Here is a 16,642-nt window from a genome sequence, read left to right on the forward strand (position 1 = left end):
CGGGGTCCTGGAAGAGAAGCGAGCCGGCGGCCTGAGGAGGCTACTGACTGAGCAGCGCACCGGGAGAGCGAGCAGGCGCGGCGGAGTGGACGGGCCCGGAGCTGACAGATACACGGCGCGGCCGGGACGGCGAGCGAGCGGGCAGGCCTGTGCGGGACGCAGCCATGATCACCTCAGCTGGTGAGTGCGACCGCAGCCGGCGCCGAAAGGGAGGAGCCGCCACGCCGGCTTTTAGCTGAGTCAGGGCCGGTGACTGGGCACCTCCCGGCGAAGCGCCGGCCCGCGCGGCCCCTCGCTGCCCACGGCCCAGCGCCCGGGCCGGGGGCTGGCAGTCCGGTCCGGCCTCTCTGAGGGCCCCGCGTCCCCCTCGGGCTCGGGGGAATCGCGCCGGCTCGGCCGCCTGGGCATCCCTCCCCAGTCACACCCCCGTGCCCGGTCCCGAGGGGCTACCTGGGCCCTTCTCCGGCCCCGGGGCGGTAGAGGTTCTCAGTTCTGCGCCTGCCGAAGTCGGCCCTGTGGGGCCGTCTCATCCATCCCAGGGCTTCCTCGCAGGTGCCCAGGATGGGCCGGTCCCCCTGTGCGGTCGGCCGATAAGGCGGCCTCCCTGCAAGTGCTCTGGCCCCATCCTCCTGCTAATTACATTTGAGGCGGGTGGTTTCTGGGCCTATTCCAAGAGGATTCAGTTAAAACGCCCAGACAACTTTTGTGTTCGGTGAAGACAACACCCGGGGACAGCATTACGCTGCGAATCATTGTGTGGTTTGGAGGCGAGGTGCTCAGCAAACATTCTGCATTGAGGAAAGAATTCGCGGGTGTGCGGAGCAGGCTTCATACGCTTAACGTTGTATATGCAGATTCGGGTAATGACATTTGAAATGGGATAAGCTGTGCAGGTCTGGCGGCGATTTTTAAGTCCCCTGCTACAAATTGATTTGCGTGTAGCTGCCCACAGCCTTGATGTCTTTCTTTTCTTTTCTTTTCTTTTCTTTTCTTTTCTTTTCTTTCTTTTCCTTCTTTCTTTTCTTTTCTTTCTTTTTTTCTTTCTTTTCTTTTCTCTTCTTTTTTCTTTTCTTTCTTTTCCTTTCTTTTCTTTTCTTTTCTTTTTTCTTTTCTTTTCTTTCTTTTCCTTCTTTCTTTCTTTTCTTTTCTTTCTTTTCTTTTCTTTTCCTTTCTTTCTTTCTTTCTTTCTTTTCTTCCTTCCTTCCTTTCTCTTTCTTTCTTTCTTCCTTTCTTCCTTTTTTGCTTGCCTGCTTACACACCCTTTTCTCCTCCTGTTTTATTTACGCTTGTCCCTCAAGCATTTTGTTGTGAGCTAGGCTGGTGATCAGAATAACTTGTAAGGAGCTCAAAACCATGCATTTGTGGGGATTGCTGAAAGAAATTGGTGGAGACCCCAGGGACGTAATAGCTACTTTGAAAGACTTCAAGAGCCGTCACCTGCACCTGGAATCAGACTTTTGCCCCCAAAGAACACAAATGAGATGAATTTGAGTTGAATAGGGCAGAGTTTTTCCAGTCCCGGCTCTCTAAAGATGCAATAAGCGTGAAGTCTCTTGCCATTTGTAAACGTAGGCCTCGTTCCACTTCACATCCGTCCACTACCACTGCTTCTTTGCCAGAGACCGCCTGTTCTTTTGCCTGGGTTCCCGTAACAGCCTGAAGATGAGGTTTTTCCACTGTTACCTGCATACATTCCGTTCTCCTTGTTGGAGTCAGGGTATTTTTTTTTCGAGCTTTAATCACACAATATCATCTTTCTGGCTTTGAATCTCCCGTGATTTCCACTGTGTTTAGAACCAGATCCAGTCTTGTAACCCGAGACTTCCCTGGCTGGATACCTGCCTTGTCCTACACCACTCACTACATCCGAATCTTACTGGCCTTTCTGTTCTTTGAGTATGTCAGTTTCTCTCCTCCCTGAGGACCCTGCCCTCTTTTTAGACTCTTTTTCCTCAAGTTGTCCCTTAACTTCTCCGTCTTTACTCTCGGTTCGAATATTAGTCTTTCCTGATCATTCTGTTAAAACATGTGCCTGCCTCTCTTCACCTTGGCTGCCCCCTCCCTTCATCGCAGTCCTGTGATTACTTTGTTTACTTGCCTGATAGCTTTCTCTCTGGTACAGTTTTGGGCGACAGACTTGTCGTTTTCATAATTCTTCGAGCACCGTCAGGCAGATGGCAGAAGTCCACAAGTATGTCTTGAATGAAGAAATCATTAGTCAGCTGATCAAATCAATAAATCAATCCCTAAAGTGTTTTGGAGGCTGAAAAAGCACTTGGTGGGAATATAATGGGAAGAATTTAAACCTTTTGGTGGTAAGAATAGAGGCCTTTGAGGTCCTACTCTGAGACTGTGCTGATGCGCTATATTTGTGGTGAGTGTGTATTTGTTACTATCATTTGTTATGTTTACTGAATTACTTAGCTTCTGCTCCAAACCTTTTGTCACCTTATTTCCTGTCCTCTGGCTCACAGTGGCTTAGGATCTGTCCCAGGTGCTAAACAGGCTAGCCTCATGGTTCTGGTGTGGATTCATCCGTTCATTTGTTTATTTGTTCTCTACTCACTTGCTAGGCACTAAGAACACAGTGATGAATAAGAGGTGAATGTGGATTGTTACATTTTTCAAACCATTTGGCAGAGAAAGGGAGTGGAGAGATAGAAAGATAGGTGGTTACAGGAGAGAGATGGAAAATTGTTTTGTTTTGTTTTTTTAACATAATATAGGCACAGAAAGAGAAATTATGCTACAAAGCTTTAAAACAGTAGCCTCCCACTCCTCTTTCCTCTTCTTAATCCCTGGAGACAGCCACTTTCAACTTTTAAGCTGTTTCCACTGGAACACATGTCACTATGTATAAATCACATCCAAAGTTTTCTATAAACTGATTGGATAAGTTACATAGTATCTGCTTACTTTTTATTAGGGCAGAAGAGATTTTTCTAGCATGCTAAACTTCTCACATTCCTTGTGTGTCTCCCCTCCCCTGTCCAAAGGAGCGTTCTATTTTGTTAAGATGAGAAAGATTTGTGTATGGAGTGTAGAGTATCTGATTTAGTTGTGTTCCATGAACAAAGGCTGTGTTTCTAAGCCAGGATAACCATGTAACAAGCTAGTCATAAGTGAAACCAAATAGGAGAGTGTAAAAAATTCATTATCTCTTTTGGTAAAAGCAGTTCAGACACATCATTGATGATGGGCAATGGGTAGCATTTGTAGTACGTTGATGAAGTGTTCTGTTGTTCATGATCTGTTCCGCATTTAAAGCATTCTTGTCTATCAGCTATCCACGTCACTAGTTCAAAATCCCACCCATTACATTTTTTAATTTGTTTTCTCTCCACTCTGTCAGTTTAGCCTCTCTGTTCTGGACTTGTCCTACCAAACTAGAGTACCAAGAAGTTCTTTCTATTTGCTTTTTCTTTTAGAATAGCATTGTGACCTAGCCAGCACCATGGTGTGATTTTGTTGGCTATATTTTGTATCCTTTCCTGTATGGCTCTCTAAAGACTGCTGGAGTTATTTGGCAGACTGACACCAATTAAAAATGGCGACATCTCCTAAGTAAAGTTGTCTTGATCAACTTTAATCAACTCACAGTTTGAACTCAGTGTTCCAGAATGATTTTAAGACCTACATGGAAAACCTGTATCTGAGAGACCGTTTCTTTGTGGTCTAAGGACAGTGATTTCCCATATATTTTTTCTAATAATCCCTTTGACTGTATTTCAAGGTGTATTCTTTTGGAGAGGTTAGTTGTTTCCTTTACTCTCCAGTGTTCATGTTAACACTTCAGGGTCACGGGAGGAACACTGTGCTTGGGTACTTAGAATTCAGAACAAGTCAAATTGCTCATCATTTCACATAACTTCTAGGTTACTTGTGATAAAAAGGAGGTGCCTTGAAATAATTGATGTATTTTACCCTGTTGAGTTGATTACTCTCTTTTTTTTTTTTGGTAAATAATTTTATAACTGTTGGTTTATTTTGTGTGAATAGATTTGTTCTCAAACAAATTGTCTGGGAAGGTTTCTCCTTGATCAGTAACTAGGCGAGTGATTATCAAACTGTATTATCAGCATCCCAAGGAAAACTTGTTGCCCTGTAACTGGACCCCACCCCCACATTTTCTGATTTAGTAGATCTGGAATGAGGCCAAGAATTGCATTTTTAACAAGTTCCCAGGTAATGCTAATGCTGTGGATGCAAGGACTACACTTAGAAAACTATTGAATTTGGCAAATAATGTGATATATGTGGTGTCATGGTATCATAAGGATTTGATAACATAATTCTTAAACTTCAAAATATATGCATTTATAAAGAAAAATAATTATTGTAGTGAAGTCACTCCTCAAAAAATGCTTATTTTTTCCAACTGTGATATATTTTTGAATAAGCAGTAGCTTCTTTCTTCGCATATACTTCATTATCACAATAAACCTTTTGTTTTATAGCTGGAATTATTTCTCTTCTGGATGAGGAAGAACCACAGCTTAAGGTATGAGTTGAAGAAAAATTAACTGGGGTTAATAGGAGTGCTGTGAAACTCTTTGGCTATAGTGATATTTGTGTATTTTCCATCATTTAAAATAGCCATCTTACCCAGTCTATACCCATTCAAATCTAGCCCCAAAGGACAGTATTTTGGCAATAGCAGTTGTTCATTTAACAAAGCTAAGGTAAATAATTCTCAATATGCCACCAGAACACTCCCTTCACCCTTGTTTCTTTATCAAAGGAAAGCACAAAAAATTGATTCTCATGTGTCACGTATTTTTAAATTATTTTTATTTGATTGAAATTTGGAATGTATGGTAAGAGGCTCTACACACCTGAATTCATTTATGTCCAGAGTTGTAGTCAACTTTGTATATACAGAGAAGAAAAATGTTCCTTATGGTAAGGAATGACCTATGGCTAGTCTGATGTTTTATGATTAAAAACCAAGGAAATGTGTAGACCTAAGAGACAACATAAGTCAGTTAATTTTTGTGTTTGTCATAGTAAAAATTTTAGTAAATGTGACTGAGAATTTGGCCACTGATTTATTGGAAACATTTTTTTTTTTTTTTTGAGAAAATGTAATTGTAAGTCTCTCTCAAAATTGAATTTTGGTTTTATCTTCTACAGGAATTTGCACTACACAAATTGAATGCAGTTGTCAATGATTTCTGGGCAGAAATTTCTGAGTCTGTAGATAAAATGTAAGAAATTATTTTATTTCTATAAATTGGATTCAAGTAAATCAACTAATCTCTGTGGATGTGGATCATATGGCTTATTGATTCCTTTAGAAATTTGCTGCTACTAAACATATTTAGATTTGGGATTTTTGAGAAGAAGCACAGTTTAAGATTGCCCATACTTCCAAATTTCTTTCAGAGAAGTTTTGTATGAAGATGAAGGTTTCCGGAGTCGGCAGTTTGCAGCCTTAGTGGCATCTAAAGTATTTTATCACCTTGGGGCTTTTGAGGAATCTCTGAATTATGCACTTGGAGCCGGTGACCTCTTCAATGTCAATGATAACTCTGAATACGTGGAGACTATTATAGGTAATTATTCTCCATCTGGTAAGGCTTTATCTTGTTGGCTTCTCTCTTGCCGTAGTGCACATAACATTTTTTTTTTCCCGATTACTTCTTGCTCTTGCCAAATTTAATTCTTAATCTTTTTTTTTTTTTTTAAGTTTATTTATTTAGTTTTTGAGAGAGAAGGAGAGCAAGGGCAGGGGAGTGGCAGAGAGACAGAGGGGAAGAGAGAATCCCAAGCAGGCTCTGTGCAGGGCTTGATCTCACAGACTGTCAGATTGTGACCTGAGCCACAACCAGGAGTTGGATGCTTAACTGACTGAGCCACCTAGGCACCCTGCCAAATTTAATTTTAATTGGAAGTTTATAATCTTATAATTTTATGCAAGCTGAGTTTTTAGATCTGCCTTCCAGTTTTGTGCTTTATTATCTTTTGACATAATGAGCAGTAACATTAGTAACAGTAATAATAAAGATGCCTACCTCACAAAACATTTTAAGAATTAATCTGATAAATTATTCAGAAACTGCCTAATCAACACAAAGATGGTTATCTTACATTATGGTTATTGCTACTCCAGTGAGCATTCTGTAGCATGAAAAAGTTCAGTCAGATTATTATGAGTGACAAATTAAATGACAGCAATTTATAGAGTTGTTTGTAATACCAGAAACCATTATTGACTGCCTTCATTGTGCTAGGCACTGTGCCACTCATTCTGCATGGTGTGGTTTATTCCACAGCTCCCCTGTGAGGAAGGCGCTATAACTCAGGTTTCGAGATGATAAAGACACAAGGCTATTAAATAGGAGGGTCAGAATTTAAAACTGAGGCTTACTCACTTCAGAGTCCATACTGTTTCTACTAGAAACCATCATTTTCTAATTTGTTTCTTTATTTTTGAAGTGGGGGGTAGGATACTGGCAAGGCTTTAGGCTGTCTATCTTGTAAATTGAACTATAACTATGTAAGGTTTTGTTCAAAGATGTGTCACTTTAAAAAAGCGATTGGAAACTTATCTAATAGATGGAAAAAGGACTGCATACTCTCCAGGCAAGTGTAGGAATATCAAGTTTTCAGTCATAGTTACAGAGAGAGCCCAAGGGTGTGTTTTCTCAGGAGTGTGCGGTGTAGGTATTTTTTTGAATTGCTGATTTAGAAGAGATCTGCATTATTCACCTGAACCCTTAAAAGGAGAGATTTGGTATTCTTTTTCAGAAATTGGGAAGTGCTGCACAAGGTGGTCCAAAGGGATACTTTCAAATGTCTCTGATGTTGTAACTAGAATTCTGCGTTCATGTTTTTAAGTTTTATTTATTTTGAGAGAAAGCGAGAGTAGAGGAGGGGCAGAGAGAGAGGGAGAGAGAATCCCAAGCAGGCTTCACCCTGCCAATGCAGAACCCAACACGGGGCTCCAATTCACAAACCGTGAGATCATGACCTGAGCCACAAGCAAGAGTCAGACGCTTAACCTACTGAGCCACCCAGGCGCCCCCACCATTATTATAAAGAGATGATTTAGACATGGTTTCTACTGTTTTACTAACGTGAAGAAGTCTAATAATTTATTGCTCTGTGATAATTGTTACAGTAGGTCTTTTTTAATATCCTCGATGATAGCAAATATTTGTTTTTGAAAGTGAAAGAGCACTTGTAGCCAATTCTGTCTAATAAGCAGCACAGTGAAGTTGAAGAGTATAATTTTGGTTAAAATATAGTAACAAAGTAGAAATATAGTGAATGACATCAGCCTTACTGGAATTAGTGTGTAAGCCCTCCAGTATAACTTATGAAGGGAACAATATTAACTTGAATATATAACTTCTAGAATTTAAAATTTTTCAAATTTGCTTATTACTCTATAGTTATCCCATAAATTTTGAAAATTGCTTATTACTCTATAGTTATCCCATAAGTTTTTATGATTATAAATGTAGGCATTTCTCTTTTCTAGTAGTTCAGTCCTGTTTATAAGGTGATTCATTATTTTATTTTCTTCATAGCAAAATGCATTGATCACTACACCAAACAATGTGTGGAAAATGCAGATTTGCCCGAAGGAGAAAAAAAACCAATTGACCAGAGATTAGAAGGAATTGTAAATAAAATGTTCCAGCGATGTCTAGATGATCACAAGTATAAGCAAGCTATTGGCATTGCTCTGGAGACACGAAGACTGGACGTCTTTGAGAAGACTATACTGGAGTCGGTAGGTAGATGATGTGATTTTAGAGACTGTTATTAATGGGGAATCAGCAAAGCAAGTCGTTAAAACTAAAAACCTCAAGGGTAGTGAAAAGAAAATCTAGTTTAGAAATAATAAGATGCTTTTTAACCAAATGTTTTATTTTCATGTATATATATATGAACTTTGGCTAGGTTTTGTGGTCATCAAATCCCTGCTTTTATCCTATCACATTCGTTCCTTTGAAGTCTTGCATAGGGAAGTTGTTTTTCATTATCCTACCCTTGTTAAGAAGACTGTACTGATAAGCTATTTTAATGCATTTATTATGGTTAAAACTACAGACTAGATTCTTGTTTGAGGGTGTTTTGCAGTAATTATAACATTTGTAGTAAGTTAGTGTAAGGAAGTGGTCAGGAAGGTATAAGACTGAGTTAAGTGGGCATTGATTTTTATGCCCACTTTGCCTGCCTAACCACCTGTCTCCATAAGCTGGCTCTGTTCTCCAGCCAGTTTAACCTCACTTCAGTTCCTAGATGTACCCTGCCCCATTCTCCTTACCAGAAATACTGCCTCTGCCAAAAACGTTCTTTCCTTTCTTTACCTGTTTTATTCCTGTACAAGATACAGGGTTTAGCTCAGCTGTCACTATTTTACAGATCCATCGATTCCCAGCACCCATACCTCCTCAACCCCTGCTGCAGACTAGCTCCAATTCTTTTATTAATCTCTTGGAGCCTTGTATTTTTTTCATAGGGTTTACTATTAAAGTAATTAACTCATTGTGTTACTTGGTAGTTAACATCTGTCTTCGCCACTAGACTATAACTTCCGTAAGGACAGGTACTTTGTGCCTTATTCACCACTGTGTCTCCAAAGCCAGAGGCAGTGTTTAGCAGCAGTGTGATAGGATTTGTTTAAACGAGTAAATGAATGAGCAACCTTGTGTGATAGAATTGGACCTTGTTTTATACTGTTTCATTTTTGTGCAGTTGTAGCCTCTCCTTGTCTTCATGTGAATAGAATTAAAATATTTGTTTTCATTCACTCAACAAATATTTTTTGACTGACTACTGTATGTCAGACAACTATTCTAGGCTTTGGAGATGCAGTGGCAAATAAGACCAACAGAGTTTCTGACCAGATGGAACAAACCATTAGGGGAATAGGCAGTTGAGCAAGTAAAAATTTAAAGTCAAGGGGTGACGTGTTCAAATCAAGAACAAAGCTCAGTAAGAAATGCATCTTATTTTGCATCCCAGTGCACGTATACATATGGATATAACTTAGGTTTTATGAAACAGTACCTGCTTTTACTACTTATGATACAGCTCTGATATTTTTATTTTTTTATTTTTTAAATGTTTATTTTTGAGAGAGAGCCGGGGAGGGGCAGAGAGAGAAGGGGATAGAGGATCTGAAATCGGCTCTGTGCCAACAGCAGAGAGCCTGACGTGGAGCTCGAACTATCCGTGAGATCACGACCAGAGCTGAAGTCAGACACTCAACCGGCTGAGCCACCCAGGCGCCCCTTTTAAAGATTTTTATTTAAAATGGTTACTTTTTAATTTTTTAAACTTTTGTAAAGTTTATTTTGAGAGAGAGTGCATGCATACATGTGTGAGAGAGCTTGGGGGAGGGGCAGGGGGAGAGAGAATCCCAAGCAGGCTCCGTGCTATCAGCATAGAGCCTGTTGCAGGCTTGATCCCATGAACCGTGAGATCATGACCTGAGCTGAAATCAAGAGTTGGATACTTAATTGGCTGAAACACCCAGGCACCCCTAAAAACAGTTATTTTCTTTTAGTTTTATTTATTTAATCTCTCTACCCAACATGGGGCTCAAACTCATGACTCTGAGATCGAGAGTTGCATGCTTTTCTAACTGAGCCATCCAGGCATCCGCTAAAATGGTTGTTTTTAAGTTTTGCTGTTTAAGTAGCAAATAAATCTTTGGTTGCCTAAAATAACTAAAGAATGTAGATTAAAATAATTTGATTTCTAAATAAACATAATACTTCGGTAACCAGATAATGATATATCTTTAAATTATCTCTTTCAGAATGATGTCCCAGGAATGCTAGCCTATAGCCTCAAGCTCTGCATGTCTTTAATGCAGAATAAACAGTTTCGGAATAAGGTACTAAGAGTTCTAGTGAAAATCTACATGAATTTGGAGAAACCCGATTTCATCAATGTTTGTCAGGTACTTACATTACATTACGTTGTATTTATGTTACCTTACCTTATGTCACACTACTTTATGCTGCATTGCTGGGCTAGACCTTACCACATTACATTACTTTATGTTACTGTAATGGTTTCATACATGTATCTGAGTTGATTTTCACAACAGCTCTGTGAAGATAAGGTAGATGCTTATATTCCTTTTTACTGATAAGAAACTGAATGTTAAAAAACTAAAAAACTTTTGTTACAACGCATCCTATGTATTCTTTTTTTGTTTTTAATGTTTATTTATTTATTTTGAGAAACAGAGCACGGGCGTGCGCGGGCAGGGGAGGGACAGAGAAAGGAGGAAAGAGAATCCCAAGCAGGCTCTGCGCAGATAGTGCAGAATTGTGAGATCATGACCTGAGCCGAAGTCGAGTTGGATGTTTAACCGACTAAGCCACCCAGGCACCCCTGTATTCTTTTTCATTTTGAAAGTATTCCAAACATTTATGGAAAATTTGAAAACTAGGTTAAAAAAAATAAAAGATAGAAGAAAAGATAAAAACAGTACCTTTGTTGTGTCATTCTAAAAAGAATTTCAGGTAAATGATCTCTGGTTTTATTACCCAAACACAACCAACACATTTGGGTATATTTTATCTCTTTTTATGTTTGAAAATTTTTAAAGGATTTTATTTTCAAGTAATCTCTGCATCCAGTGTGCACTCAAACTCATAATCCCGAGATCAAGAACTGCACACTTCCCTGACTGAGCCAGCCAGGCTCCCCTCTTCATGTATGAATTTGCTTGCACATTTTTAAAAAATTCAGATGGCCCAGAAAATGAAAAGTGTATCTTTCCCTTTCCCTGGGCCTTTTCTCAAAGATAATGCATAGATGTTTTTCTTTCACTCATTAGCACATTTCTTTTAAATGGCTGTATTTTATTGACTGGAAGCGCATGAGTTTGCTTTTTAACAATTGTCATACTGTATCAATTTTTGTATTCTGCTTAGAGCATAGCATTTCATCACAGATTTTGTTACTTTGTCACTATAATGTGTTCTCATATAATTTCATCATCTATATGTTTTTAAAATTTAGAGTAATGTATCCTTTTTTAAATGCTTTTTGAAGCAAGTTTGAAACACAGAAAAATAATATATATCACCCAATGGCAACATTTAAGTGTATTTCCTTTCAGTTTTCCCTGTATAGCTATTTGGAGTTTTGTTTGCTTCTAAGTAGTTTTTAATAGGTTTTGTTTGTTTGTGTCTGTTTTTTAAATAATTGTGTTTTAAAACGTATATGAGAAACAATAGTCTTCTGCTCACCTGTGTATTTCAGTTTTATTCCTCAGAGGCAATTTTATTTCTTTGTAGTTGTTTTATTTTTTGTCCTTTCAAGGCTTTTTAAAACTTTATTTTACATTTCAAAAATACATTTTTTTTTGAACAGGTAATAATACATTCATGCGATTCAAAATTTAAAAAGAACCAAAAGGTGGGGTGCCTGAGTGGCTCAGATGGTTAAGCATCCGACTTCAGCTCAGGTCATGATCTCACGGTTCGTGAGTTTGAGCCCCACATCGGGCTCTGCGCTGACAGCTCAGACCCTGGAGCCCGCTTCAGATTCTGTGTCTCCCTCTGTCTGCCCCTCCGCTGCTTGCACTCTGTCTCTCGCATTGGCTAAAAAATAAATAAGCATTAAAAAAAAAAAAAGAACCAAAGGGTATACAGGGAGAAGTCTTCCCACTCCTTTCCTTTGGCTCCTAAGTTCCTTTCTCGGGAGGCAAACAGTTATCAGTTATATAAATCCTTCAATTTTAACATTTTTCCATATTTAAGTCTTCACAAACTCTTGTTCCAACTTTCTTGAATGTGCAGTAGGCATTTAGTGGATGTAATTTGCCTTACTTAACCATTTCCCTATTTATTTTATTTATCTTATTTCCATTATTTCCTATTCTTTTAAAAATTTTTTTAAATGTTTATTTTTGAAAGAGAGAGGAAGAGAGACAGAGCACAAGCTTGGGAGGAGCAAATAGAGAGGAAGACGTAGAATCCAAAGCAGGCTCCAGGCTCCAGGCTCCAGGCTCCCGGCTCCCAGCTATCATCACAGAGCCCGACACTGGGCCTGAACTCAAGAACCGTGAGATCATGACCTGAGCCAAAGTCAGATGCTTAACCGACTGAGCCACCCAGGAGCCCCATTATTTCCTATTCTTTTTCTAAGTAGGCTCCACGCCCAGTGCGGAGCCCAACATGGGGCTCGAACTCAGGACCCTGAGATCAAGACCTGGGCTGAGCTCTAGAGTTGGATGCTTAACTGACTGAGCCACCCAGGTGCTCCTCCATTATTTTCATTCTTAATTTGTAATAACTTTGGTTAATGTGTCCATTTTGAAATTAGTTATTTGCTACTTTAAGGGAACAAGAAAATTTTAATTGAATTCTTTAAAAAATCCTAAATTTATTAGATAATTTTGTTAAAGCATGACAGATTGTAAGAGTGATAAGAGAAATACTTCAAAATGGTCATTTCAGTGCCCCTTGTTCTGGCCCAGCACTATACAACATGTGTTAAATGAATCAATGACTCCTACAATTTATGGTTAAGCAGAAAATTCAAATTAAGGAGCACTTGATAATAATATACAGATAAGATTTGAAGAATCCGAGATTCATTTACCTATCAGTCATTAAGTACTGCTAATTGCCAGACACAATAATTAGGAGCTGTGAGTATGATCTGTATGGGTTTTCTTATGGAAGGCAGATGTCGTTTTCAGGAAAAATTTGTCTAATGCCAGGATCAGAAATAGAGTGCTAACACTGGAATTAAAATTAAAAATTAATTTAAAAAAAGAAAAAAAGAAATGGAGTGCTGAAACAATTTATCTGCCCCAGTTTGCCTGTGCTTATATTTTCAGGTTTCCCATATTAATATCAACTGTTCGTCAGTCTCTATCTTGTATACACAGTTTTCGATTATTATGTAATTGTTTTTTATCTGCATTTCAGTGCTTAATTTTCTTAGATGATCCTCAGGCCGTGAGTGATATCTTAGAAAAACTGGTCAAGGAAGACAACCTCCTGATGGCTTATCAGATTTGTTTTGATTTGTATGAAAGTGCTAGCCAGCAGTTTTTGTCATCTGTAATCCAGAATCTTCGAACTGTTGGCACCCCTATTGCTTCTGTGCCTGGATCTACCAATACGGGTACTGTCCCAGGATCAGAGAAAGACAGGTATGAGTATCTTTTTCTGCATCAGAACTAATTGGACAACCTTTATTTCATTTTGAGAATAGGTGGAATATTCATCGACCGTGTAGTCTAAGAATTATTTTCAGAATTAGCTTTCATAGATTGTAAAGTCTTATTAAGGCTATTGCTGTTTTGCACTGTGCTGGGTACATTAAGGAAAACCAAAACTGGGAACTCTTCTGGAAAGAAATGGAAGTGATTGACGGGGAGGGCTAATTGCATGTGTGCTATCTAACCAAGTAAATTAAGAATCTCAGGTTAGGTGGGCTAGATTTTAGTATTTGGAAAGTAAACATTTCCAGCTTTTTGTGCTTTTATTAGAACTAAATATACATTTATCTTAGACTGATGCAGTGTTAGATTTTATTTTCCTGTATTTTTTTATGCATTTAGACCACTTATTTAAAATGTTTAAATGTTTTTCTTATGCCTCCTTTTTTCCTTTTAAAGTTCACACAGCAGTGAGAGTTATTGTTCTGAAACAAATGTCACAACTCTTTCAATCTCCAATACTTGACAAACACATTTCATATAAAATTCTAAGTCTTGAACATGGCCTTCAAGGTTATACATGATTCGTCCTCTCCATACCCCTCAACTCATCTCTTGCTTTCTTCCTTACTTACTGCCCTCCGATCTCAGTGGCCTTTTTACTATTACTCAAAAACACTAGAAATAGTCCTGCTTCAGTAAGGTTTTCTTGAATTTTAGTTTTTAGTATTTGTTTTCTGCCCTTTATTTTTCTTTATTTGGGGCTTATCGTTATATGTAAGTTGGATTTTCTTTGCCCATCTTCTGTATTTCTCATTTCTTTTGAATCCTTTTCAGCTCTTCAATTCTTTCTTTCTTTCTTTCTTTCTTTCTTTCTTTCTATCTATCTATCTATCTATCTATCTATCTATCTATTTTTAACGTTGTATTTGCTTTTGAGACAGGGAGAGACAGAGCATGAACAGGGGAGGGTCAGAGAGAGGGAGACACAGAATCTGAAACAGGCTCCAGGCTCTGAGCTGTCAGCACAGAGCCCGACGCGGGGCTCAAACTCAGGGACCGCGAGATCATGACCTGAGCAGAAGTCGGCCGCTTAACCGACTGAGCCACCCAGGCGCCCCTCTTTCTTTTATTTAAAAGGAAATATTTATTTGGGGAGAGAGAGCACATGTGCACCTGTGGGAGGGGCAGAGCGAGGGAGATAGAGAATTCCAAACAGCTTCCGTGCTGTCAGTGCAGAGCCCAGCTTGGGACTCCATCTCACAAACCAACTGTGAAATCATGACCTGAGCCAAAATCAAGAGTCAGACACTTAACTGACTGAACCACCCAGGCACCCCTTCAATTCTTTCTTTTAATTGAATGATAATTTAAATACTGTTAAATACACATATCCTAATGATCCAGTTCAATGAGTTCTGACAGTGTAAACACCCATATAACCATCATCTGTATTATCATCCCAGAAACTTGCCCTGTGCCCTTCGAGGTCAACCCACTGCCCCTGAGGCAACCACTGGTTTGATTTCCGTCAGAATAGATTAGTTTTGCCAGTTCTTAACTCCATATAAATGGTTCATATAGCATGTATTCTTTTGTTTCTGCTTCTTTCACTGAACATGTTATATATATCTGTGTTTTTTGGATGAAATAGTAACTGATTTCTTTTTATCGCTGAGCAGCATTTCATTGTATGAATATACCACAGTTTGTTTATTCATTCTTATACTGATGGACATTTGGGTTGTTTCAAAACAAGGCTACTAGAACATTCCTATACAAGTCTTTTTGTGGACAAATATTTTCATTTCTGTTGGGTAAATACCTAGGATTAGAATAGCTGGGTCACAGGGTATATGTTTAAATTGGTAAGAATCTGCTGAACTATTTTCCAACATGGTTGCCCATTTTACCCTCCCAACAGTAATGTATTAGCATTCCATTTGTTTGCCAACATCAGATGTTCTCAGTCTCTTTAATATTACTCATTTTAGTGGTATAAAGTGATATTTTGTTGTTAATTTTTATACAAGTAATTTGTCAGATCCATTGTTCTGAACATTTTCTCCCAGTCTTTGGCTTATCTTTTCATTTTATTGGTGGTATTTTTTGATGAACACAAGTTTTTACTTATTTTTTTTTTAAATGTTTATTTATTTGGAGCTCAGTCGGTTAAGTGTCCTACTTCGGCTCAGGTCATGATCTCACAGTTCATGAGTTTGAGCCCCGTGATGGGCTCTGTGCTGACAGAGCCTGGAGCCTGCTTGGGATTCTGTGTCTCCATCTCCCTCTCTCTCTCTGCCCCTCCTCCGCTTGCACTCTGTCTTTCTCTCTCTCAAAAATAAACACTAAAAAAATTTTTTTAATTAAAAAAAATGTTTATTTAAATAAATAAGTGGGGAGAGGGAGAGAAAGAATACTATCAAGACGGCACTCGATCTCATGAACCGTGAGATCATGACCTGAGCCGAAATCAAGAGTTGGACACTTTACTGACTGAGCCACCCAAGCACCCCAGAAGTTTTTATATTTTATAATCCTCCTGAAGTTTTTATATTTTATAATCCTCCTGAAGTTTTTATATTTTATAATCCTCCTGTTTTCCATTTTGGGATCCCAATCTAAGAAATTCTTTGTCAGTCTCACAGTTACAAAGGTATTCTGCTGTTCTGCCACACTCCTAGAAACTATATAGTTTAAGGTTTATAATACGGTGTCAGGAATAAAGAGTTTGTTTAAAAACATGGATGTCTAGTAATTCCATTAGCATTTGTTTGAAAGACTGTCCTTTCCCTGTGGAATTGCCTTGGAACCTTGGACATGTGATATGTGGATTGATTTCCCTATTCTTTTCCATTTATTTGTCTTTCCTTATACCAGTATAAGGAAACAATGTCTTTATTACTAAAGCTTATAGTCTTGAAATCAGGTCAGTGGAAGACATACAGTTATGACCTCCCTTCTCTCCTCACCACCAAGGTTGTTTTGGGTCTCTTGCATTTCTGTAAGCCTGAGGGGATTCTGGTTGGGATTGTGTCGAATCTCTTCAATTTGGAACAAATTGAGACCCTCACAATATTGGGTCTTACAATCCATAAGCATAGTTTTGTTCTTAATTTGTTTAGATTTTCTTTAGATTTTCTCAGCAGCATTTTATAGATTTTAGTTCAGAGATTTTGTACGTCTTAAATTAATTCCTAAGTATGTTTTTTGATGCTATTGTAAGTGGTATGTTAAATTTGAATTTCTGTTTGTTTGTTACTAATATGTAGAAATACAGTTGATTTTTTATATTAATGTGAATCCCACAACCTTGCTTAAATCACTTATTAGGTCTAGTAATTTTTTTTTTATAGATCCTCCTATAGACTTTTGTACATAGGGATCCTGTTACCTTAATAGAAACGATTTTACTTCTTCCTTTACAATTTTCATGACTTTTCCACCCTTGTTTTTCTGCATTGGCTAGGATTTCCAATGTTACTGGGTAGA

General features: G+C 38.5%; 1 protein-coding gene across 1 annotated transcript in view; it reads left to right on the plus strand.

The window, feature by feature from the left end:
- The window catches only part of PSMD1 (proteasome 26S subunit, non-ATPase 1), a 93,609-nt gene continuing 76,967 nt past the window's right edge, over positions 1 to 16,642 (plus strand). The window contains exons 1-7 of the mRNA XM_042995608.1: positions 1 to 180; positions 4,458 to 4,501; positions 5,134 to 5,207; positions 5,386 to 5,555; positions 7,536 to 7,741; positions 9,779 to 9,922; positions 12,915 to 13,141. Of these exons, the coding sequence (XP_042851542.1) occupies positions 165 to 180; positions 4,458 to 4,501; positions 5,134 to 5,207; positions 5,386 to 5,555; positions 7,536 to 7,741; positions 9,779 to 9,922; positions 12,915 to 13,141 (881 nt within the window). The 5' untranslated portion in view covers positions 1 to 164. The remainder of the gene's footprint in view (positions 181 to 4,457; positions 4,502 to 5,133; positions 5,208 to 5,385; positions 5,556 to 7,535; positions 7,742 to 9,778; positions 9,923 to 12,914; positions 13,142 to 16,642) is intronic.

Source organism: Panthera tigris, chromosome C1, assembly GCF_018350195.1.
Source record: "Panthera tigris isolate Pti1 chromosome C1, P.tigris_Pti1_mat1.1, whole genome shotgun sequence".
Taxonomy (NCBI): domain Eukaryota; kingdom Metazoa; phylum Chordata; class Mammalia; order Carnivora; family Felidae; genus Panthera; species Panthera tigris.